The 23598-nt window shown below is 38.0% G+C and overlaps 2 protein-coding genes across 11 annotated transcripts in view; one reads left to right on the top strand and one right to left on the bottom strand.

The window, feature by feature from the left end:
- PPP1R12B (protein phosphatase 1 regulatory subunit 12B) overlaps positions 1 to 3532 on the bottom strand; it is a 219989-nt gene extending 216457 nt beyond the window's left edge. For 5 of the 9 annotated variants that reach the window (XM_063113839.1, XM_063113837.1, XM_063113842.1 and 2 more), the window contains exon 1: positions 3055 to 3532. In XM_063113839.1, coding sequence (XP_062969909.1) covers positions 3055 to 3339 — 285 coding nt within the window. In that variant the 5' untranslated portion in view covers positions 3340 to 3532. The remainder of the gene's footprint in view (positions 1 to 3054) is intronic. The other 4 variants (XM_063113835.1, XM_063113838.1, XM_063113841.1 and 1 more) reach the window with 3 other exon arrangements.
- A 4159-nt stretch (positions 3533 to 7691) lies between these two features.
- Positions 7692 to 22426, top strand: UBE2T (ubiquitin conjugating enzyme E2 T). 2 transcript variants are annotated; one of them, XM_063115183.1, is made up of 7 exons: positions 7692 to 7756; positions 18718 to 18884; positions 19586 to 19655; positions 20811 to 20916; positions 21033 to 21131; positions 21287 to 21370; positions 22145 to 22426. In XM_063115183.1, exons 2-7 carry the CDS (start codon positions 18776 to 18778, stop codon positions 22289 to 22291), a joined length of 615 nt encoding a protein of 204 aa, XP_062971253.1. In that variant the 5' UTR covers positions 7692 to 7756; positions 18718 to 18775; the 3' UTR covers positions 22292 to 22426. The 2 variants fall into 2 exon arrangements, with proteins under 2 accessions (XP_062971253.1, XP_062971254.1); XM_063115184.1 differs by having other exon boundaries at positions 19595 to 19655.
- Positions 22427 to 23598: the final 1172 nt, after the last annotated feature.

The raw sequence follows: 23598 nt of genomic DNA on the forward strand, positions 1-23598 counted from the left end.
ATTCCAAATCTTAATTTAGTTACCGAAATTTACTCTGCATCAGTTTCCAAGGCTTTCATCAGAGTTGGTCTCACCTTTGAGATATTTCTTATACCAGTCTATTTCAAGTATCATTAATAAACCCCATGGAGCTTCTTATCTTTAACTCAAGCACCTTGTGGTCTCAGCAAAGGCTGCCAAGAAAGAAATGTCTCTAAGTCAAAAGTGACATCAAGGCACCACAACTTGGAATGCAAATCATCTACTGTAACCTTGTGTGAGGAGGAGACAAATTGTACCCCAAAATTATCTGGGAGTTTCTTCCAACATACCAAAATAATCCACAGTTGGTCAAGTGGTCATGGCCGGGCCGGCCCATGGCTCACTCGGGAGAGTGTGGTGCTGATAATACCAAGGCCGTGGGTTTGGATCCCTATATAGGGATGGCTGGTTAGCTCACTTGGGAAAGTGTGGTGCTGACAACACCAAGTCAAGGGTTAAGATCCCCTTACCGGTCATCTTTTTTTTTTTTTTTTTTTTTAAAGATGACCGGTAAGGGGATCTCAACCCTTGGCTTGGTGTTGTCAGCACCACGCTCAGCCACTGAGCAAGCCGGCCATCCCTATATAGGATCCGAACCCCTGGCCTTGGTGTTATCAGCACCGCACTCTACCAAGTGAGCCACGGGCCGGCCTTACCAGTCATCTTTAAAAAAAAAAAAAAGTGGCCATGGCCAAAAGAAAGGAAGCAATTATCCAGATAATTCACATCATGCTTGCATAAAGATCGATATTTTAACTAAATAATTCAGATAATTGTACCACTCATTCTCTATTTCACAGAAGGAGAATCAGTCATAAAGTGGTTCAGCTATTGGGGTCTCCAGTCTTATATTTAGAAAATAATCTTTTGTATATCTTAAGAGTTCTTCAGGGGCTGGTCAGTTATGTTAGTTGGTTAGCGTGTACTGCTACGACACCAAGATCAATAGTTCAGATCCCCACATAGGCAAACTGCCAAAAAAAAAGCTCTTCAGATCATAGAGAAACATATTGTAACTCTTTGGAAGCTGACTTGTAAAAGAGTTCCTAAGCCAATAAAGGTCCCTTGTCTTCATTCAAAGAGATGGTTTCTCAACAGGCTGTTTTGACCTCAAATCTTTGAGCAGCTTAATGTCTAACTGAATTTGTCTAGTACTGGGTGTACCTATTCAATTCAATTCAACTCATTGCCAGCCCTGTAAGTGGGGAGGAATGCCTATATTGTACTTGCAGATGTCAAAAAAAAAAATCCATTTTTGTCATCCCCTTCTCCTATTTCAACAGATTAATGAATGTGAGGAGTGCATTAACCGAGAGATGTTGCATTTCACAAACTGGGGTTGTAGTGAAGAAAGAAGGGAAGGCAACAAGGTGGTCAGTCTCAGGAGGTCTCAGAAAAGATTTTACCTGATATGGGAAGATCTACCATGAGTGCTTTCTCGGGGTCATATTAAAATGTTTATAGTGAGGACCAGACTCAACTAACAGTGTCACTTTGAAAGAGACAAGGCTAAGAAAACTATGCTTTGATAGAATAGTGATTCAAAAAAGGAACACACGAACTAGAAAGCTGGATTCTATTTCTCTATACTCTATGAACCCATGAAATGATTTCTTCCAGAATCCAGATTTCAATCTCCTCCACATCCCAAATGCATACATTTGAAAAATAAGAACTCACTTTCCCATTTAAAGTTTAAAATTTAATTCGTATTTAATATGGTTCTCTTAGCTTCTATCTTATTTTACATTCAGCTCCTTATCAAGTGGAGGAATAAATAACACTACCTGCCACACCTACTTCAGAGGCTCCCTGCTGATACTCACATAAGGTAAAACATATGAAATCATTTTTGAACAGCAAAGTACTATATGAATATTAGTTGTTATTTTACGTGGCTCACTGCTAAGTGCAGGAAAAAAATGGATACAAATAGGGTGAAAAGATAAGTTTCTTCCACCAGAAGAAGGATTGCAAAGATGGTAAAGGGTAATTTTAAGTTATTGACTAAAAATAGCTAAGGAAGTGGTTTGACATAAAGTTGAATTATTATTTAGAAGTGAAGACTCATGCCAACACATTAACTTTGCACAGACAGCAGAAGAAAAATAAGAAAGATTAAGAGTGGGTGTCCAGCTCTCAGCTCACCAAAATAACTGATGAATTTCCATTTGGGGAGAGAGGGTAGAGTTAGTTATGACAGTCAGAATAAACAGAATATTGTTGCATAAGGTTAGAGAGGTAAAGATGTTATTATCAAGCACAGATCATCCACAATTCACATACTATAGTTATATACCGTGCATATGATTTCTAAGAGGGCTTTAGAAAAAAATTAAAATAGAAAAGCTATTCCATAAGTTTTAAACAGACAGAAGTGATTCAGTCGCTTAGTTCTCCATAGGAAGCCAGAAGGGAGGTAGCACTGATGGGGAGAAAACAAGACACCCATAACAATGAAGTAAAGAGAGTTCTAGGAGCTATAGCCTTGAGGAGATAGAAACTGTTGAAGCACTACAAATCAGCAAAACAAAGGTGTGGTTCTGGAAGATCTGCTAGCCTTAACCGAGTATGGGGAATTTACTCTTTAAGTGATCTAAGATGTTCTATAATGAGGTCACACAAACAGAAAACTGAATTTTCTGAAAGGGCATCAGACAGATGATACTAACTATGCATATGAGTGACATGGTGTACAAACACAGGAACCATACAGAAGGGAAGATGACTAATCTATGGGGATAACACTAAGGACAAAATCAACAGTAACCATGACAACCCAAGTAGGTGGAGGGAAATACAAACACTGACCAGGCAGCGGGGTGACAACGTTCCTTCAGGTAGAGACCCCGGGGTCGGAAAAAGACTTAATTAGTGGAGGAAGCTGGCCAAGAATAAAACCGACTAGCCCAAAGGCGCAGTGTCCACGCAGGAGGGCTCAGCGGTGACACTAATACTCTCCATGGGGCGGCTCAGAGGGCCAGAGGCTCATCGTAGGAGACTGGGCGTCCGTGAAACCGAGAAGCGAGTTACCTGGTGCAGGGCTGTCAAGCCGTCCACGTTGACCGTGTTGATATCGGCACCTCTTGCCAGAAGCTTTTTCACCTCATCGGTGTCCCCGCTAGAGCAGGCGGCCAGGAAGACAGCTCCGTCCTCGAAGCGGACCCTGGGGCTCCCGCGCCGCGTCTGTCGCCCCGCGCCCCGTCGCTCCGCGGGCTCCTGCTCCGTCAGCGAGCCCCGCCAGCGCCGAAGCTGCTCCGCTCGCCGCATTCGCGCCGACTCTGCCCGCTTCCCGCCCAGGTGCTCCAGCTCCGCCATTGCTCCGGCCTCGGCAGCTGCTGCCGAAACTACCACCGCTAGATTGCTGTTGTGGCTCCGGTTGCCGCTGTCGCCTCCCTTAGAGCGCTTCAGCTGGGAGCAGAAGGCGGAGACCCCCGCACCGCCATCTTTACTCCTCCCGCCACTCTCACCTCCCGCACTCTCCCTCGGCTTCAATACGCAGGCGCCGCCCGGACCCCGGGTCATCACGGGACTTGTAGTAAGCGATCTGCCCGAAGGGCACTCTGTGCCCAGGAGGGAACTACAAATCCCTGGATGCGTCGGAAAAGAGGCGAGACTGGCTGCTCCCTCCTTCGCCGCGGGACCCAGCGAGGTCACCTTTGCCCTAAAGCTGGCATTGTCTCCAGGACTGGTGTTAGTCCCTTCCTCTGGGCATTTCGGGAGTTGTAGTTTATTCTTGTTTTGACGACTAACTAATCTTAGCTCCCTAATTATCATATCAGTCCTTTGGAGTGGAAAGGGGTCAGTAAATATTCCTATTTTCTAGTGGGGAGAACTGGACATAAAGTATCTGAAAGACTGGAATCCAGATCCTGGTTCTAAATCTACAGTTTTGTTAACGTGTATTAATCACAGTAAATGTGAATGTGCATGGGGAGGAGGGGCATACATACAGAGTTTACAGTTTCTCCTGAAATGAGAATCATACGCTGGGAATCATACACTGAAGAAATAAATGAATCAACGAATCAAGAGCTTCAAATGAAAAGTGACATATGAACGCAAAAAATTATTGTATAATAATACTGTATCTATCCATCAATATGCTTAGTTGGGTATTTTAAATACTTTATAAATAGTAGCGAAATCTTATAGCATCTTTATGAACTATCACTAACAATGTGCATAAAAATAATCAAGGTGTAATAATATATACATTATATAACCTCATTTTCCTTGCTACATCATCATAGAACTTGCTAGGTCTCATTATTTATTGCAATTAAAAATTCTTTATGAGATATATTTTGTAACTTGTCAACATAAAACCTCTTCTTATTCCTACTTAGCCTCTTACTGATAGTCAAAATTGCCCTCAAGCTCCCAAATGAAACTCTCACTGAAGGATAAAAGAAAAATTGATATCTGATTTAGATAGAAAGGAATACTCCTAGAAGTCTAATCCTCTTCCCAATCTTCATGCACCATTTTAATATTATGTTCCCGGTATATGATAGCTGCTCAAAAAGAAAAAAGAAAAAAATACATATATATATACACTAGTATATAATTTAACTTTATATTTTACTGACATACTGGTCTTCTAAAGACTTAAACTAGGATAAATTTTTCAGAGATCGATACTGCTACATTTCTTTTGGCTGTATTCTTTTTGCATTCAGAAACAAGAAATATCTAGTTCCACTTGTATAAATAATCTAAAATTGGCCAAGTCCAAGTTAAATTCTTACTTTCCCAAGAGTCAGAGCTTAAATTTCAACAGGAAGAATTCAGCCTCAATACCAGCAAGTTCCAGAAAGCAGGAAGTACTTCCTTACTATACCTTTTTCTTTTCTTTCTTTTTTTTTTTTTTTTTTTTGCTTTTCTTCACCACTCCCCAACCCTTCCCCACCCCCACCCTCACCCATATGGTGGTAAGAGTGTAATACCCTCTCTGGAAATAAGTAGCTCAGTTCTTTGCATAATGCAAGTGCACACTTACCCAGAGGGAGAGGAATATATCTTCTGGCTATGTGATTACTGAAAGTAGTAATAATTATTATAATCTAATTAATTTAACAAGCTCAGTCAAAAAAAAAAAAAAAGAATTATGCCACAAAAACATTCGTACCAATAATGATTTGAAAAGTTTTTCAAAATAAAAATCATATAAGTTTTTTTCTAAAACGTGTTTCCCCAACCAGGGCTTTCTAAGCATAAATTTATACAATCGGCTCATTAAAAATGTATGGTAGTTTGAATTTCCTTAATAAATACTATATATATTTTTAAATGCTATATTCTAAAGAAAATATACTTGTGTTTTATGTACAAGTGAGTAAATCCTGACAAATAATCCTGTGTACAAATAAAATACTATTTTTGTACTTTTCAATGTACTAAGTGAGCCAGCTATGATGCGTGAAGGAATTTTTTTTTTTTTTATTGGTGGCTGGCCACTAAGAAACTTTTATAAGATAATTGTCCATATCCACACTTTAAAAAATAAATTATAAAATTAGAATACATCATTTTTAGAAGTAATAATACCTGTAGACACAGTTTATGAAAATCTTTCAGCCGGGTCTCTATTCCTACCAGTTAACATACCTCCCTCTGGTGGACAAATGGAAACTGTACACTTAGCTCATGGGAGTTTTTTTGCTTTGCTTTGCTTTCTGTTTTTCTTTCTCTGTCTCTCTTTTCCCTTCTTTCTTTTTCTTTCTCCTTTCCTTTCCTTTCCTTTCCTTTCCTTTCTGTTGCCAAAATGACAGTTATTTACTTGTTTTATCATACCATCTCTCTTTTCCACCATACTCAATACGGTTCTTGCTTTTTCTAAGACCTGTTTCTCAGAGAACTACCCAAGGAAGTAATCAGTAATTGAGATACAATTACAGTTGGGGTAGGAAGAAACTAGGGGAAGACATGGAAAGAATTAAAACATAAAATATCAGTAGTAAAATAAGCAGCAATTGCAGAATTAATGACAGAAAACACTTCACTACATTAAGTAAATGTTTCTTTCTCTTTTTTTGTTGGCAGCTGGCCGGTACTAGGATCCAAGCCTGTTACTTTGGTGTCATAAGGCTGGCACTGTAACCACCTGAACTAATGGGCCAGCCCTGCAATAGTAAATGTTAACAATAAAAGCAAAACCCAAACAGCTAGCTGGATATTATGTCAAACAGCAACAGGATCCTTTATGTTTGTTTTACAATTTCATAATAATTTTCATAATAATTCATAAGCTACTTTTTTTTAATTTTTAATTTTTTTTTTAAGATGACCGGTAAGGGGATCTTAACCCTTGACTTGGTGTTGTCAGCACCACGCTCTCCCAAGTGAGCTAACTGGCCATCCCTATATAGGGATTGGAACCCGTGGCCTTGGTGTTGTCAGCACCACACTCTCCCGAATGAGCCACGGGCCGGCTCTCATAAGCCACTTTAGTTGGTGCATTCCTACAACCAAGGTGAGGAGCCCCAGGGTAGAATCACAGAATCCTAGTGAATGTGTGGGTCTCTTGAGGAGAGAAAACATACCATGCAGTGGTTAATGGAAGAGCAGTTGCTACTTAACACTAATTTGGATTAAATGTAGAAATCACTTCAGGGGCCAAAATTATATTAGTTTACAAGTTTAGGGAGAGGCTGACTGATCATTACTCCTATGCCACTGTTCTAAAGCTACATAATGAGCTGAGAGTAGTGAGATGAGGGTTTTTTTTCAACAAAGTAGTAAGAATCTGTATATAAAAGGTGAGGTTAATGATCTAGTGGTGATGGTCTTAAAGGTGTGGCTAAGGAAATTTGCAAGTAGTTTGAGTAATTTATATGTAAGACTGTTGTAGTATAATTGAGCCTATTTAATATAATAACTCACTCCCAAGGCTAGTAAAGCCCCAGGCACTTTCTTTAGATTCAAGTCAGGTCTGAGCCATTCTTTAGCTCTCATGGAGCATTCACATTGGGCAGGGGCAGCTCTGAGAAATCAAGGATGGCTTAGCTATAGACAGGTCCTTCCTTGGTCTGAAAGTTCCACACTTCTAGAATTAGAAGACGACTTAAGTCATCTATCCCAAACTTCCACCCAATGCAATTCTCTCACATGGGATTACCTAGTGATGATAGAATTCACTACCTGCCAAGCTTACCTACTTCCTCTTCTGAGTTCTAATTAATAGAATGCTTTATTGACCTCAATTTTGCATCCCTTTAACTTTCATCTACTGGTGTTAGATGTGTTCGCCGATATAGTAAAATCTTCCATGTGAAAAATATTTAAAATACGGTAAATGAAAACAGCCATCACGTATTCCCTTCTCCAGATTAAATATTTTTGGTTCTTTTCATTGTTCCTCCTATGAGGTTATTTCCAGCTCCTTCCCCGCTCTGGCAAACAGAGCCGATCTCGTGACCCAACTTGTGACCCCACGGGTCACCCCAGGTTGTGCAGCTGGGACAGCGGCTGAGAACGTGACAGCAACCAGCAGCCGAGTGTGGGAAGTTGAACGGCGGCTCCCGGCGCGCGCTCCAATTCGAATGCGGCGTGAGCGGAAGCCGTCTGAGAGCTCTGGCCAATAGGCGGTAGCGCTCTTCTCCCGCGGGATTGCTGTAGGCCAATAACAATCCTTCCAGGGCGGGGGGCGGAGCCAGGTCAACAGTCCGGGCTAGCGCAGGCGCGGGTACCCGGTTGGTCCGCGCGCGCTGCACTGTGAGGCTATTTCGCGCAGGTAAGAAAGGGGGGTTTTCCGGTTCACCTGAGAGAACGCACCCTGGAGGAAGTCACTGTGGGTCTTGGGGGGAAGGGGTACCTAGTTCTGCCTATTTTGGGAGTTTTCCTCTCGGCTGAAAGGAGAGCCTCCGAAAAGCCGGGGCTCAGTGGAGGCTCTTAGGTTATTTTCCCAAAGAAATCGTAGTCGGAGCTCCCCCGAACCGTCCTCCTGCCACATCGGGGACAAATTTGCCACTGTGGAAAGGACATAACTGTCCTGTACTCGCTGCAGCCTGTTCTTTTTCCTTCTTCAACATCTGGTCCAAACCCATGTTTTGTTCAAATTTTCTACACGACTGTAATTTGCCAAAAATTAAAAAGACAAGGGGGCCGGCCTGTGTCTCACTCGGGAGAGTGCGGTGCTGATAACACCAAGGCCCCGGGTTCGGATCCCATATAGGGATGGCCAGTTTGCTCACTGGGTGAGCGTGGTGCTGACAACACCAAGCCAAGGGTTAAGATCCCCTTACCGGTCATCTTTAAAAAAAAAAAAAAAAAAAGACAAGGGACCTGCCTTCAGGGAATTCGTCCTAATGAGGAGAAGCTATCAGACGTGAATTACAACACACGATGCAAATAGATGTGGGCGCACAGAGAATGACGTCTGAAAGGTGTGAACGGTTGGGACGCACTACTGGAGAAGAGGAAGAAGTTGTAGTTTCATGTGTACGTATCTGTAGGTGTGAAAGAGAACGAGACTTTCATGGGCAACAGGAATAGGTCAGTGTGGCTGAAGCATAAGTTTGTGGGGTGTAGTTACTGGATTTGGGGCTAGACTGTAAAGAATCTGTATACCCAGAAAATAGGCAGTAATTGATGGCTTTTGAGTCAAAGAGTGGCATAAACCAATTTGTGTTAATATGATGAGACTGGAGTCTGCTTACTTTCCTGGGAGAAATTGTCTTGCTTTTCTCACCCTATTCTAATCCCTCCATGGCTTTCCACTGCATTCTCATTTTATATAAAGGCACACTGTATTCTTGTGGATAGTTTTTTTTTTTTTTAATTGTAATTGGTTCCCATTATCTGCTTACAGAGAGAATAGTAAGGATCTGTATATAAAAGGTGAAGTTAATTATCTAGTGAAGTAACTTATCTCCAAGAGATGATGGTCTTAAAGGTGTGGCTAAGGAAATTTAGAAGTAGTTTAGAGGGTAATTTATATGAAAGTCTGTTGTGGCATAATTGATCCTATTTAACATATTAACTCACATATAGTATTATTAATTCTACCCAAATATTTCTGAAAGAGTATGTTAATTGTGGGGGAGCACCATACCTGGAGATTTTAAAAAGAAAAAAAAAAAGGAGAACCAAAGGACCAAAATTGGTTTTTGCAACACAAGTCAGGAAAGTCTCTTGACCCAACCAATACACAATACACAAATTTAGTCTCCTTTGAACATATTCCTGTGGTTAAGATAGGTGGATCAAAGTTGATGATTATCATAAATTACAAACATCCAACTAACTGTACAATCTACCTACCAGGTAATCTTCTGATTATTATTAGTTTCCTGAGTAAAAATAATTTAGGGAGAGAATGTGTGGAATGAAAATTTTTGCTGTAGTTTTTACAAATTAGTAAACTGTCCTGTTTAGTTTAAGTTTTTGTGAGAGAGTGTGACATGAATTAGTCATCTAAGCCCTGCTGAATCTAGGTTGACTTCTGAAAACCAAATCCTAAAATGTGCTGACCATGCCAAGACTGTGTTCATTTAAGGCCTTCCTTTAAAAGGTGACTTTTTTTCCATGACATCCCCAGTTGATCTCACCATTTATTTGAAAAAATTAAGCTAGGCAGTCACCTAATTAAAAAGGAAATAAAATAGGAAACTTGCCCTCAAAGAACTTTCTAATGGAACAGAAGACAAGTTATTAATTACATATATACTATCATGGATCTTCATTTACTAGGGGTCTGTCTTGAGATTTTTGAGTCTCCAAATGTATTATAGCATTTGGGGCTGGCCTGTGACTCACTTGGGAGAGTGTGGTGCTGATAACACCAAGGCCACGGGTTCGGATCCCATGGCCGGTTAGCTCACTGGGTGAGCATGGTGCTGTCAACACCAAGTCAAGGGTTAAGATCCCCTTACCGGTCATCTTTTTAAAAAAACAAACAAACAAAAATGTATTATAGCATTTATTTTTCCTCATAAATTACTGTAAAATATAATTTGGAAATGTGAACAGTATATACTCTTATTGTCTGGCTGCTTTCATTCAGCATGATACTTTTGAGATTCATGCATGTTGTGTGTATCAATAGTTCATTCCTTTTTTAGTATAGCTATGCTGCAATTTGTTTATCCATTGGTTGTTCCCAATTTTTTGTATCAGCTATATTAAGGTATAATTTAAAGTGTAGAATTCAGTGGTTTGTAGCATATTCACAGAGTTGTGCAACCATCACTGCAGTCCATCTTCTTCACCCCCAAAAGAAACACTGCCCAATAGCAATCACTTCCCATCCTCTTCTCCCCCAAACCCTAACAAGCCACTAATCTGTTTTCTGTGTCTATGGTATTGCCTATTCTAGACATTTCATGTAAATGGGATCATACAACATATGGTATTTTGTGACTTGCTTCTTTCACTTAGCATAATATTTTCAAAGTTCGTCTATACTTTAGCATGTATCAGTACATTACTTTTTATTGTCAAACAACATTCCATTGTATGGATGTAGCCTATTTTATTTATCCATCCTTCATTGAATGTGCATTTGGGTTGTTTCCATTTGTTGGCTATTACAAATAATGCTGCTATGAACATTCATGTATGGATTTTTGTGTGAACAAAAGTTTTCAGTTCTCTTTAGAGTACACATAGGTGTGGAATTGCAGGATCGTAAGTTAACTCTATGTTAAACCTTTTTAGGAACTGACAGACTGTTCTCCAAAGCAGGTGTGTCATATTGCCTTTCTAAGAGCAATGTATGAGTTCTAGTTCCTTCACATCCTCACCAACACTTCGAAGTTATCTTCATGATTATAGCCATTCTAGTGGTTGTGAAGTGATACATCATTATGGTTTTGATTTTCATTTCCCTAATGATTAATGATGTTGGACATCTTTTCATGTGCTTATTAGCTATTTGTATATCTTCTTTGAAGAATTGTCTATTCAAATCTTTTGCCCATTTTTAAAATTGGATTTTTTGTCTTTTTATGATTTAATTATTTATGTATTCTTGATACAGACAAGTTCTTTATCAGGTATATGATTTGTAAATATTTTCTTCATGGTGTACTTTGAAGCACAAAAGCTTTTAATTTCAATGAAGTCAAATTAACCTTTTTTTTTTTCTGTTGTTGCTTGCGCTGTTGGAATTATATGTAAGAAGACTTTGCCTAACTCAAGGTCATGAAGATTTATTTGTATGCTTCCTTTTTATTTCATTTATCTCTTAATTTTTGCCAGATACAAAATTCTAAGTCTACAGTTTTCTTTTTCCATACTTTTTTTTTTTGAAAGCCTAGTCAAGTGAAGGAGTGGGAATGGAGAAGATGTGATCGATTAGTTGTAAATACCTCTCTGCACTCAGATTTACCTCCCTTCTTTTTTTTTTTTTTTTTTTTTTTTAGTCTTTTTCGTGACCGGTACTCAGCCAGTGAGTGCACCAGCCATTCCTATATAGGATCCGAACCCGCGGCGGGAGCGTCGCCGCGCTCCCAGCACCGCACCCTCCCGAGTGCGCCACGGGCTCGGCCCTTTACCTCCCTTCTTTAAAGATGTCTTCTGCCATGCATTGTTTCTGAAGAGATATTGCTGCCTTTTTATATCTTTGTTCCCTCTGTACATAATGAGATGTTTTTTCCTCTGTCTGCTTTTAACTTTTGTCTCTATCACTTTTTTTGCAATTTGGTTAGTATGTGTTTTCATGTTTTCATGTTTCTTGTGGTTCATTGAGCATCTTGAATCTGTGAGTTTACAGTTGTTACCAAATTGTGTTGAACAACTTCGCTATTATTTTTTCAAATATCCCCACCCCAGCCCCTTTTTGCAACTCCAGTTACAAGTCAATTAGGCTGATGTCTCATAGCTCACTGATATTCTGTTCAGTTTTTGACAGTTCTTTTTCCCTGTTTCATTTTAGATTGTATTTATTACTATGTCTTAAAGTTCTGTAATCTTTTCTGCAGCATCTAATCTGCTGTTAACCCTATCCAATATGTTTTTAATCTCAGACATGGTATTTTTCATTTCTGAAAGTTTAATTTGGCTCTTTTTTTTTTTTTTTTTTGAATCTTCTATGTTTCTCCTTAACATGTTCATTCTCTTCTCTATTTCTTCAACACATAGAATATATGTATATAGCTGTTTTAATTTCCTTATAATTCTTATCATTGTTCATGTATATGTAATATGTCTTTTCCTCTGCTTTAAGACTTTCTTCTTTATCTTTCGTTTTTAACAGTTTAATTATGACATGCCTAGGTGTGGTTTTCTTTGTATTTATTCTGCTTGGGTATCTAACCTTCTTTTAAATCATATTTGGAAAATTTTCACCCAATATTTCTTTAAGTTTTGACTATATAAAATACTAAAAATGCCTCACTCAGTTTAAAGAAAATGATAGAATTAATATACAAAACAGCATAAGTCAAAAGTGGGGAGTTAATTCATTCCAAGGTCCTTGTATTGTTTGGCAGGAGGGTAAAGGTACCAGTTAAATTTAGTCTTTTTTTTAAGTTGTAGAAGACGTATCATTTATTGAATTAAATAATACAGTTATTTGTATCTGTAATTGATGTACAATTTGATTTAGAAAAGAAACTGTTTGCATTAGGTCACCACAAAGCAGATTTACACACTAACGTCAATTGTAGAAAAACACAAGAAAGTTTCTATGTGATTCCAATAGAGGTACCCTTTCCTTTTTCACAAGAAAACCAAATATTTTTTAGAAGTTAAAGCTATTAAGTTTACCGAAGTAAAAACACTTTAAGCAAAAAATTTTTATTAAGAAAAAAGCACTTTTTCTCATTTTCTATTCTTGGCATAAATTTTCATTCTTTCCACCTAAACCCCTCTTCAGTGTCATCCAAAACTTAAACTTCTATTTTTGGATTTAAAAAACCTGTTTACATGTGAACTGTGCAATTCGATCACCCTTTTTTTTTTTTTTTTTTTTTTTCCTTTAAAAAGATGACCGGTAAGGGGATCTCAACCCTTGGCTTGGTGTTGTCAGCACCACACTCAGCCAGTGAGCAAACCGGCCATCCCTATATAGGATCCGAACCCGTGGCCTTGGTGTTATCAGCACCGCACTCTACCGAGTGAGCCACGGGCCGGCCTCGATCACCATTTTTGACTTCAAACTTTTCTTTGCCAAAATTAAATGGTGTAACAGCAACATCTCTGTAATCACCTAGGACATCCTACATCTATGAAGTGTTTTGCAGCGAAGACAGAACATGGAGCTACTCTTCCATGACACCCAGAAGGAAGAGCTATCTGTCTTTTCACAAGGGCTTTCTCCATAGATGGTACTGTATAATCATAGACACTGTACAGATCATAACCCATAGCCCATGCAGGCCTCCTAGTGGGAGTTGTGGGTGCTTCTAAACCACATGCCACTGCCTCCGTAGGCCAGGCTTGCAGGAGATGGCAGGTGTCTCTTCAGAGCAGGGCATCAGAGAGAGCAATTGAGGCAAGAGCAGAGAAAACAAGAAAGCCCAGCATGAGCCCTGTGGCAGAGAACATGCCAAACTCTAAATTTTCAGCTTCAGTCTTTGTTAAATTAAATATGTGTATTAGTCCGTTTTGTGATGCTATAGCAGAACACCTGAGACTGGGTAATTTATAAAGAACAGAGGTTTATTTGGCTTATGATTCTGGAAGAACTGCATCTGGTGCGGGCCTCAGGCTGCTTCTACTCATGGTGGAAAGCGGCAGGCAGCCTGCAGGGACAAGCAGATCACATGGCGAGAGGAAGCAAGAAAGAGAGAGGGGGGAGGTGCCAGGGTATTCTAAACAATTAGCTCTCACGGGAAATAATAGAGCAAGATCTCACTCAGGCCCCCCTCCCCCAGGGAGAGCATTTATCCGTTCATGAGGGATCTGCCCCCATGACTAAAACAGCTCCGAACACTGACTGCCACATTGGGGATCAGATTCCCACATGAGTTTTGGTGAGGACAAGGCATCCAAACTCTATCATTATGCATATTTAAATCTGTGTGGTAATTTTTATCAGCACCGCACTCTACCGAGTGAGCCACGGGCCGGCCTGCCAGTGTGTGGTAATTTTTAAAAGTAACACAAATACAGATTATAACTTTGAAGCTAAGAGGGAGAAAATGGAATGAAAAGATAAATCAATACAAAGGCAAAGAAAAATAAACTTAGGAAAAAAAAGATAAATGGAAAATACAATAGAAGATGGTAGGAACAAATCTAAATATGTCTGTAATTATAGTGTGGTAGATTGTTTGCAAAGATGGCCATAATTCCTCCCAGCTCTGTCTCTATGTCCCTTTGCAATGTAATTTTGCCATTCCTCCCATCAAAAAATGGAATAGAGATGAAACCATCCCAGATAAGGCCTCCTACTCCAAGCTGCCAGTAGAGCCTCCAGATGACTGCAGCCACATAAAGAATCCTAGGCAAGACCTGCAAAAGTACTATTTAGTCCGAGCCCAGCTTAAATTGCTGACTCACAGAATTATGAGCAAGTAAAATGGTGATTGTTCTAGTTCACTAAGTTTTGGGTGGTTTTACAGCAATAGATAACTGATATATTGATAAATGTGAATGTGTTAAATATACCAGTTAAAAGATAAAGATTAGAAGATTGGGTTTTTAAAATCTGGACACATACAAAAGGCACATCTAAAACCTAAAGATATAGAAAGGTAGAAAATAAAAGGATGGAAAATGATATCTCAGGGAAGTACAAACCAGAAGAAAGCTGGGATAGTTTTAATATGAAACATACATTAAGAAAAAAACATTACTAGAGAAAGAGGATTCTCTAATAATGATAAAAACTATAATTTGCTAGGAATATGTCACAATTCTAAAATTATATGTCTTAGCCTCCCTAAATATATAAGGCAAAAATCAATAAAACTATAAGGAGAAATTACAGACTTACCATCACGGTGATCTATTAGTTAACCATCACTCTCAATAATTGATAAAACACCGTAGGAAAAATATTAAAAATGTAGAAGATTTGATCAATGTGATTAACAAGTATATTTAATGGGCATATATATAGAACTCTGCCTCCAATAACTTTGGAATAGACATTCTCTCAAAGGACACATAGGACATTTATGAACATTGACTACATATTTTGCAATAAATCAAAGACTCAACAAATTCAAAAGGAATAAAAAGCAACATATTAGAAATCAATAACAAATAGGGCTGGCCAGTTAGCTCACTTACTTAAAGTGTGGTGCTGGTAACACCAAGGTCAAGAGTTTGGATCCCCGTACTGGCCAGCTGCCAAAAAAAATCAATCAATCAATAACAAATATAACTAGGAAACTCTTGTTTTAAAATTAAGAAAGCTGTTTCTTTCTGGGGTTTTTTGTTGTTGTTGTTTTTAAAGATGACCGGTAAGGGTATCTTAACCCTTGACTTGGTGTTGTCAGCACCACGCTCTCCCAAGTGAGTAACCAGCCATCCCTATATAGGGATCCAAACCTGTGGCCTTGGTGTTATCACCACACAATCCCAAGTGAGCCACGGGCCAGCCCAGAAAGCTGTATCTAAATAAAGAAGAAATCATAAGGGAAATGAGAAAATATTGAGAATGGGAGAATATTCTACATGTCAAAACTTTGGGAAGCAGTGGTACTTAGAAGGCAATGTATAGTCTTACATGTTTACAATTGTAAAGAAGAAAAATGAAAAATTAGGCATACAACCTAAGTTTGAAAAAGGAAAAACCAAGAAAGTAGAAGGATAGAAATATCCTAAAGATAGGAGTAGAAGTTACTGAAATAGAAAATAAATTTCCAGCACAGAGGAACTATAAAATGTTCTTTGCAAAGACTGAGAAAATTAATACATTCCTGGCAAGATTGATCACAGGAAAAAAAAGTGGCACAGGTAAACAATGTTAGACATGAATAACCACAGACAGGTACTCTATATACTAAAAAGATAACTTTACACAAATAAAAATTTTTTTGTTATAAAATCATTTTAATTGAGTTCTTTCCACATTCAGGCCATCTGGACTGGGCAATGGAATGTGCTGTGGTCACTGTTTGGTCCATAGTTACAATACTATACAAATAAATTTAAAACTGGATGAAATAGATAAATTTGTGGAAAAATTTATTTTGCCAAAATTGACTCAAGAAGAAATAGAGAAATTGAATAATACTGTAATAATCAAAGAAATTGGATTTGTAGTTAAAAATTCTCTAAATGAAAACACCAGGACCAGATGAAGTTCTGCCAGACAACCTAGAAACAAATTATTTTCCAGATTAGTCCACAATATGTAAAAAAAGAAACAAGACTCCCTAAATATTTTAGAAGGCCAGCATAACCTTGATACCTGATAAGGACAAAATTAGAATTATAGGCCAATCTTACCCATCAGCATAATGTTGAAAGCTTTCCCTTTAAGGTTAGAAATCAGATAAGAGCACTATCTATCAGCTTTTCTGTCCAACATTGTACTGAAAGTTATCTCCAGAATAAAAGACAGGAAAAAGATTAGAAAGGAAGAAATAAACTGGTTATATGTGGATGATATGATTGGCAATGTAGAATTACCATTCCCATTCACCCCCCATATAGATTTGTCATTAGCATTATTAAGGTTTTAGTTTAAAAAAATCAATTATATTTACATACACCAGCAAAAAATAGGTAGAAATCATTTTTAGAAAGATAAAAATATAAAGTACTTATGAATAAACCTAACAAAAATCAGGTAAGGCTTTATAGAAAAGATATTAACCTTTGAAAAGCATCAAAAAAGAATAAAACATATGTTCATGGTTCTTAGAACTCAATGTCATAGAGATCAGTTCTCCCCAAATTAATCTATAGTCAAGGAAATTACAGTCCAAATCACAAGAGGGTTCTATGTGTGTGTATATATGTGTATACTCATATTTGTGGACTTTAATGAACTGATCCCAACATTTATATGGAAGAGCAAAGGGCCAAGAGTATCAAGACATTCCTGAAGAAAAAGAACAAAGTGTAGGCCGGCCCGTGGCTCACTCGGTAGAGTGCGGTGCTGATAACCACGGGTTCGGATCCTATATAGGGATGGCCAGTTTGCTCACTGGCTGAGCGTGGTGCTAACACCAAGCCAAGGGTTGAGATCCCCTTACCGGTCATTTTTAGAAAAAAAAGAAAAAGAACAAAGTGGGTAAGCTATACAATATCATGTTGGACTTTAAACATATACAATTTTTACTTGCCAGTTATACCTCAATAAAGCTGGGGAAAAAAAATTTTTATACTTTTTTTGGCGGTGGGGAGGGGAGCGTGGATGGCTAGTATGGGGATCCAAACCCTTTACCTTGGTGTTATAACACCATGGTCTAACCAACTGAGCTAACCGGCCAGCCCCCAAAATTTTTAAAATAAATAATGAAAAATAAATAAGCTATAGTAATTGAAACAGTGAGAGTACTGGCTAAATAATTCAGTTGGCCAGTGGAACAAATTCAAAAGTCCCAAAACAGATCCACACATATATGAAAATTTAATCTATAGTAATACCAGCAGGGAAAGGATAGACTTTTTCAATAAATGGCACTAGGACAATTGGTTATTCATATGAGGAAAATTTTTTAATTGGATGCCTACCTCACTCACTATATACACATCCTAATCTATTCCTAATGGATTAATGATTTATATGTGAAAGGCAAAATTGTAAAAAAATTTGAAGAATATGTAGGAAAGTAACTTTAAATTGGGGGGTAAAGAAGAATCTAGTAAAGGGAAAGACTTTAAAGTTGATTACATAAAGAGTGTGTGTTCTCAAAAGACCCCATGAATAAAGTGGTAAGACAAAGCACAAACTGGGAGATGATATTTGTAATGTGTATCAAAGGACTGGTATCCTTTGGTAGTGGTTAGAGGGAGAAGTAGAGATACGAAGGGTGTTGAATGGATGTGAGTGTGGATGTTTTTTAGATGAGAGAGACTCTGAGCATATTTGAGTGTTGATGGGTAAGAAGGAAAGATTGGAAATAACTAGAGAAAGATGAAATACTTTTTGTTTGTTTAACTAAAGAACACTTATATTTTACTAAGACTTTATCTTGAGAACCTAACTAAATTGTGTTACCACCTCCCGCCCCATCTTGAAGAAGGGTTAGTACAGTGAGTGTTGTAAGGCAGATATGAACAGTTTGAAGGATTGGTGGAGGAGGATCCCTGAAGAATTGGGAGGATGCGGAATCCATAATACACGAACAGAACCACAGACATTTAAGCGTTAGCTTTTAAATATCTCAGAGTGTTGACTATCTCTCTGTGTCATTCTTCTGCTCAGGAAGCATATGTAGACTCCCTCACACAGCTAGTATTTGTCAAGGCCCTTCCAATGCAAGGCGTGCTAAGGATGCAGTGGTGAGCAAAGTCAGACCCAAGCCCTGGCCTCATGAGTTCATAATTTATCAGTGGAAGCAGACATTAACGTAAAACGTATAGTGTTTTGGGTTTTGTAGAACTTTTTGCATTTTGTATTCTTTATTTTAAAATGTTATTTGCTTAAGTAGATAAAAAAAGTTCACAAAAAGGAAATGGAAAAATCTCAGACTCCCTTGTCAGAATAGAGATTAATAACAGGAATCTGTCCCAGAACAGGGCCAGAAGAAAAAAAAGAATCCGTCCTTCACCAGATTGAAGCAGTGTGCTGAAAACTCCACAGTCACTATTGCTGACTATTTCATGGTTGCTCCTTTTCTCCCCCAGTGCGTCCCAGCCAGCTCTTCGTGCGGAGTGGTGTGTGTGATTCCTTTTACTTGAGATCATGCAGAGAGCCTCACGTCTAAAGAGAGAGCTGCACATGTTAGCCACAGAGCCACCCCCTGGCATCACATGCTGGCAAGATAAGGACCAAATGGATGATCTGCGAGCTCGTAGATATCACATCATTTGTTTGATGACAGTCATAACCCAACTGAAATTCAAACATTTGTATATTCTTCTAAAGAATGCTGAAATTCAAACATTTGTATATTTTTCTAAAGTAGGAAGCAATTACAAGGTTAAAGTGCCCTACCCTGATTTGTTTACATTCATAAAAGATTTGCTTGACAATCCTTGCTTCTCTCTCTCTTTTTTGGGGGGTGGCTGGCCTTGACCTTGGTGTTATAAGGCTGCACTCTAACCAGCTGAGCAATGGGCTGCCCATTTCTTGCTTCTTTGACTTTAATAATTTGTTATATCTTTTGCTGATTTATAACCAAAATTTGGGCATCAGCTCTGAAGCAGCGTTTAGACCAAAGATCACCATATCAAAATCTGAGGCCAGACAGGAAACAAATGATTAGAATACTGCAGTCCAAACAATATAAATCTGTGGGTTGTATTTGGTCTTGAGGTCAGCATTTTGCAACTTCTGTTTTAGATCTTCTGTATGTCCTTTGTTTGACACCATCAACTTTTTGGGTACATCAACTTCATGGTGCATTGCATGAGGACTTATTAAAGCCCTGAGAGAGAATTATTGTCCTAGACCTAGTTTCTCTATTAGGACCATAGATCTCATTAGGTCTATATGGTATGGTAATTCAAATTATCTCTGATTCCCTTTTAAATTTTTTTTTTTTCTTCAAAGAAATATTAGGTGGAGCCAACACACCTTATGAGAAAGGCGTGTTCAAGCTGGAAGTTATCATTCCCGAGAGGTTAGTGTTAATTAGATTCTCAACCTACATGGTAAAACATAGGTATTGGAAGACAGAGCAATGTAGTAGGCAGAAGATTAAATGTAGGGGTTAAAGAACCTGGGTTTTAATCCTAGTCTTATCATGACTTAATGTGACCCTAGGCAAGTTATTTTCTCTCTCTGGAGTTCAGTTTCCTTCTCTAAAATAATGAGCTAGTTCACATCTAAAGAAACACCCTTTTTTAATTATGGTAAAATATACATAACGTAAAATTGACCATATTAACCATTTTTAAGTGTACATTTCAGTGGCATTAAATACATTCACATTGTTGTGTAACTATCACCACCATCTATCTCCAGGACTTTTTTATTTTCCTAAACTGAAACTATACTCATTAAATAATAACCCCCATTCCTCCGTGACCCCAACCCCTGGCAACCACCATTCTACTTTCCATCTCAATGTTAAGGCCCCTTTTAACTCAAGTTTCCTTTAAGGCTCTCATCAGGTAAGTTATGTTTGTTGTAGTTTTGTATAGAATGGGGAAGGGAAGAAATGTGTATCTAACTTGGAACACAGACATCTATTCACCAGGTCAGATCCTGGCCGAACTTGCTAAAGTCCTGAGAGAGTAGCTTAATCATGGGGTACATCAGTTCTGAAAATAGACTGGGAACTTTCCAAGGTTTATATCTCACTAAAGAGACATGATAACCAAATGCAATGTATAAACCTTAATTGAATCTTGTTTTGAAAAACCCCAGCTGTAAAAAAAAAAAAATTAGGAAAATAATTAAGGAAATCTGAGTAGTAAATGATATTTGGAAATTTTTTAAGTTTTTCATAAGTATAATAGTGTTGCAGTTATATTTGAGAATATCCTCGTTCTTAGGAAATACATGCTGAAGTATTTAGAAGGTGAAATGGCTTAAATCCAAGTGGTGGGTATGTGGGTGTTTTCAATACTATTATTTCAATTTTTCTTATTATCCATAAATTTTTATAATAAAAGTTTGCGAAGAGAGGTTTGCATCACAAAGGCTGTCTTCCTGATTATTTCTATATTACCAGCATTATTTTTTTATGTATATTAGTGACCGGGAAACTATTTAAAATATATTAAGAAACAATATTATAATGAAAATTTTCTGTTGTCCTATGCATTCAAAGGTATCCATTTGAACCTCCTCAGATCCGATTTCTGACTCCGATATATCATCCAAACATTGATTCTGCTGGAAGGATTTGTCTAGATGTTCTCAAATTGCCACCAAAAGTGAGTGGTGGGTAAAGGGTTTACTCTATGGCCTTCTGTTTTCTTCAACTATAAAACTCGAATTACAGTATCACATTCTAATATGAAAGCAGCTGTTTATGTGTGTGTGTGTATAGGGTGCCTGGAGACCATCCCTCAATATTGCAACTGTGTTAACCTCTATTCAGCTGCTCATGTCAGAACCCAACCCTGATGACCCACTCATGGCTGACATAGTAAGTATCCCCATTTCCTCTGCAACACATATCCTGCTTTCTCTATACCTCTAATGTGAGGTACAGAGGATATGTGAGGATAGCTGCAGCAGCTGCAGCATACCACTGCAAATTGTTTTTTTCTCCATTAAGCCTTTTCTTTGATTTCATCTCAGTCCTCAGAATTTAAATATAATAAGCCAGTCTTTCTCAAGAATGCCAGGCAGTGGACCGAGAAGCATGCAAGACAAAATCAGACGGTATGATGTTTTCTACTATTTTCCGTTCAATACGTGTGTGTGTATCTATATGTGTGTAAAGTTTATTAAATTTCCCAAATTTGTACTGTACTCTAGAATGGCTAGTTGATTTTCTTCCCCTATTACAACCTTCTAAATAATTATTCAACAAAATAGCCTAGTAGCTCAACCAACAGTAGATTTTTTCTAACAGTTGTCAGTAATTGGCAACACTAGAGGGCGGGCGGGCATCTGATGAATTTTTTTTATATTCTTGGGGGTAGCAGGGACACAGAGGAGGTGACTCGGATTCTTCTTTTCTAAACTGTCTTTTTTTTTTTTTTTAAACACTAAGAGATTATATTTGCAGGAACTGATTGCATGAATTGGGAGTGGATATGGGGTGGTGGGCACTGTGGAATTTACATTTCTTATGGGACCATTCATGGAAAAAGGGAGAAGGAAAAACTTCTCCAGTTTAAGTTGATAGAGTTTCCTCATTTAACAAAATACAAATTGCAAGAACAGAAGATTAGCACATTCTGGTTCTTGCTGAGTTGCGATATCCATCAGATTGAGTTAAGTAGCATTATGTATTACTTGTAAAAAGAAATTAAAAAATTAAAACATAAAAAATTGAGGAAGATTCTTTTAGAGGGAATATCATATACACAGTGTAATATATAAATCTTACAACAAAGAAACACCTGGAAATAATATTATAGAGCTTCATTTTCCTCCTTCTTGGCATTTGGGTGAACCTTGTTGTGTTTTACCTTATCTGCTCCTTTTTAGGCTGATGAAGAAGTGCTTGATAATCTACCAGAGTCCAGTGACTCTGAAGTACAGAACTCAACACAGAAAAGGAAAGCCAGGCAGCTAGGAGGCATACAAAAGAAATTTCTTCCTGATGTTAAGGGGGTTTTTCCTGGTCCCTCTTAGTTAATACATTCTTTGCCATGGTGGTCTGATTTGCCTACCTTTCTTGGATGTTTTTCTTTGTATTTGATGACATCATAATTTTTGTATCCTATAAAAGACTCTGTATGTTTATCTATTCTGCTCTATGTGGTTCTCTGAGTGTAGTTTGTTTTATTTATCTTGTACATACATATTTTGAAACCATTTAAACCTGAAAAATAAATAATCATTTTAATGTTGAGTGTGTATTTATCCTGAATGTGTGTCTGGGGGTGACCAGAAAGCTATATAATCAGAATGTTAAAATGTTTGGAATTGTTGTCTTTTATTTTTCCAACTTACCACCATCACTAAGGACACTGAATGTTTGACATAGATGTAAAATAGCTGTTAGAAACAATTCAATTACTCCTAGCCTTTCAGAGATTCTACCTTTTCAGAAGTTTTACACAAGATAGGAATAGGTAATATACCCTTTTGTTAATTTTTAATTTTTTTTGTAGCTTTTGCTTTTTGTAATTTACATAGCTGGTCAGAATTACTGTGGTATAACTTTAATTTGTTCAGCAAATATTTATTGAACACCTACTATGTGCCAGGTATTGTGCTAGTGTTTGAGAATGTAATGGTGAGAAAATCAGATGTGGGATTAGCCAAGTAATCCTATAAAATTAAATAAGGATTGTTATAATCTCTTTCTCTACCTAGTGTCATTTCATGGTAAGTTCTACTCTGAAAAATTAGGTGCCAAACTTGAATCCCCTGCTCGTGACTTTTTTATACCACACTTGATTTGTCTTTATAATTCCTTTTAAATGATAGAGATAACAGATGTGAGCAGAAATCAGTTCAAGTGGGAAGAGGCTACCCATGCCAAGTGAAAGACTTTTTGGGGAATATAGATATTGGGGCTGCCTAGGCAGAGAAATAAAGACTAATGTCCTTAACCATATCCCAGTTGTAGCGATGATTTTATATCTAGGATAGGCACCATGCACCTCTGAATAGGCAACTTCCATTCACCTACCTATGAATTATCTTGTACCCTTCACTCAGCAGCAGCCTACCATACGGTATGCGTGGTATTAAATTCTTGCAAAGAAGACAAGTGTGAATTTATGTAATCCATTATGATAAGTGATGGCATAAACTGAAAATATAAATTTCTAGCATCTACAGAATTCTTTTTTTTTTTTTTTTTTTGGCAGCTGGCTGGTTTAGGGAACCAAACCTTGACCTTGGTATTACAAGACCATGCTCTAACCAACTGAGCTACTGGCCAGCCCTACAGATTGAATGCACTTCTCCAAATCAATTACTGTACTCTT

Source organism: Cynocephalus volans, chromosome 11 (genome assembly GCF_027409185.1).
Source record: "Cynocephalus volans isolate mCynVol1 chromosome 11, mCynVol1.pri, whole genome shotgun sequence".
Taxonomy (NCBI): Eukaryota; Metazoa; Chordata; class Mammalia; order Dermoptera; family Cynocephalidae; genus Cynocephalus; species Cynocephalus volans.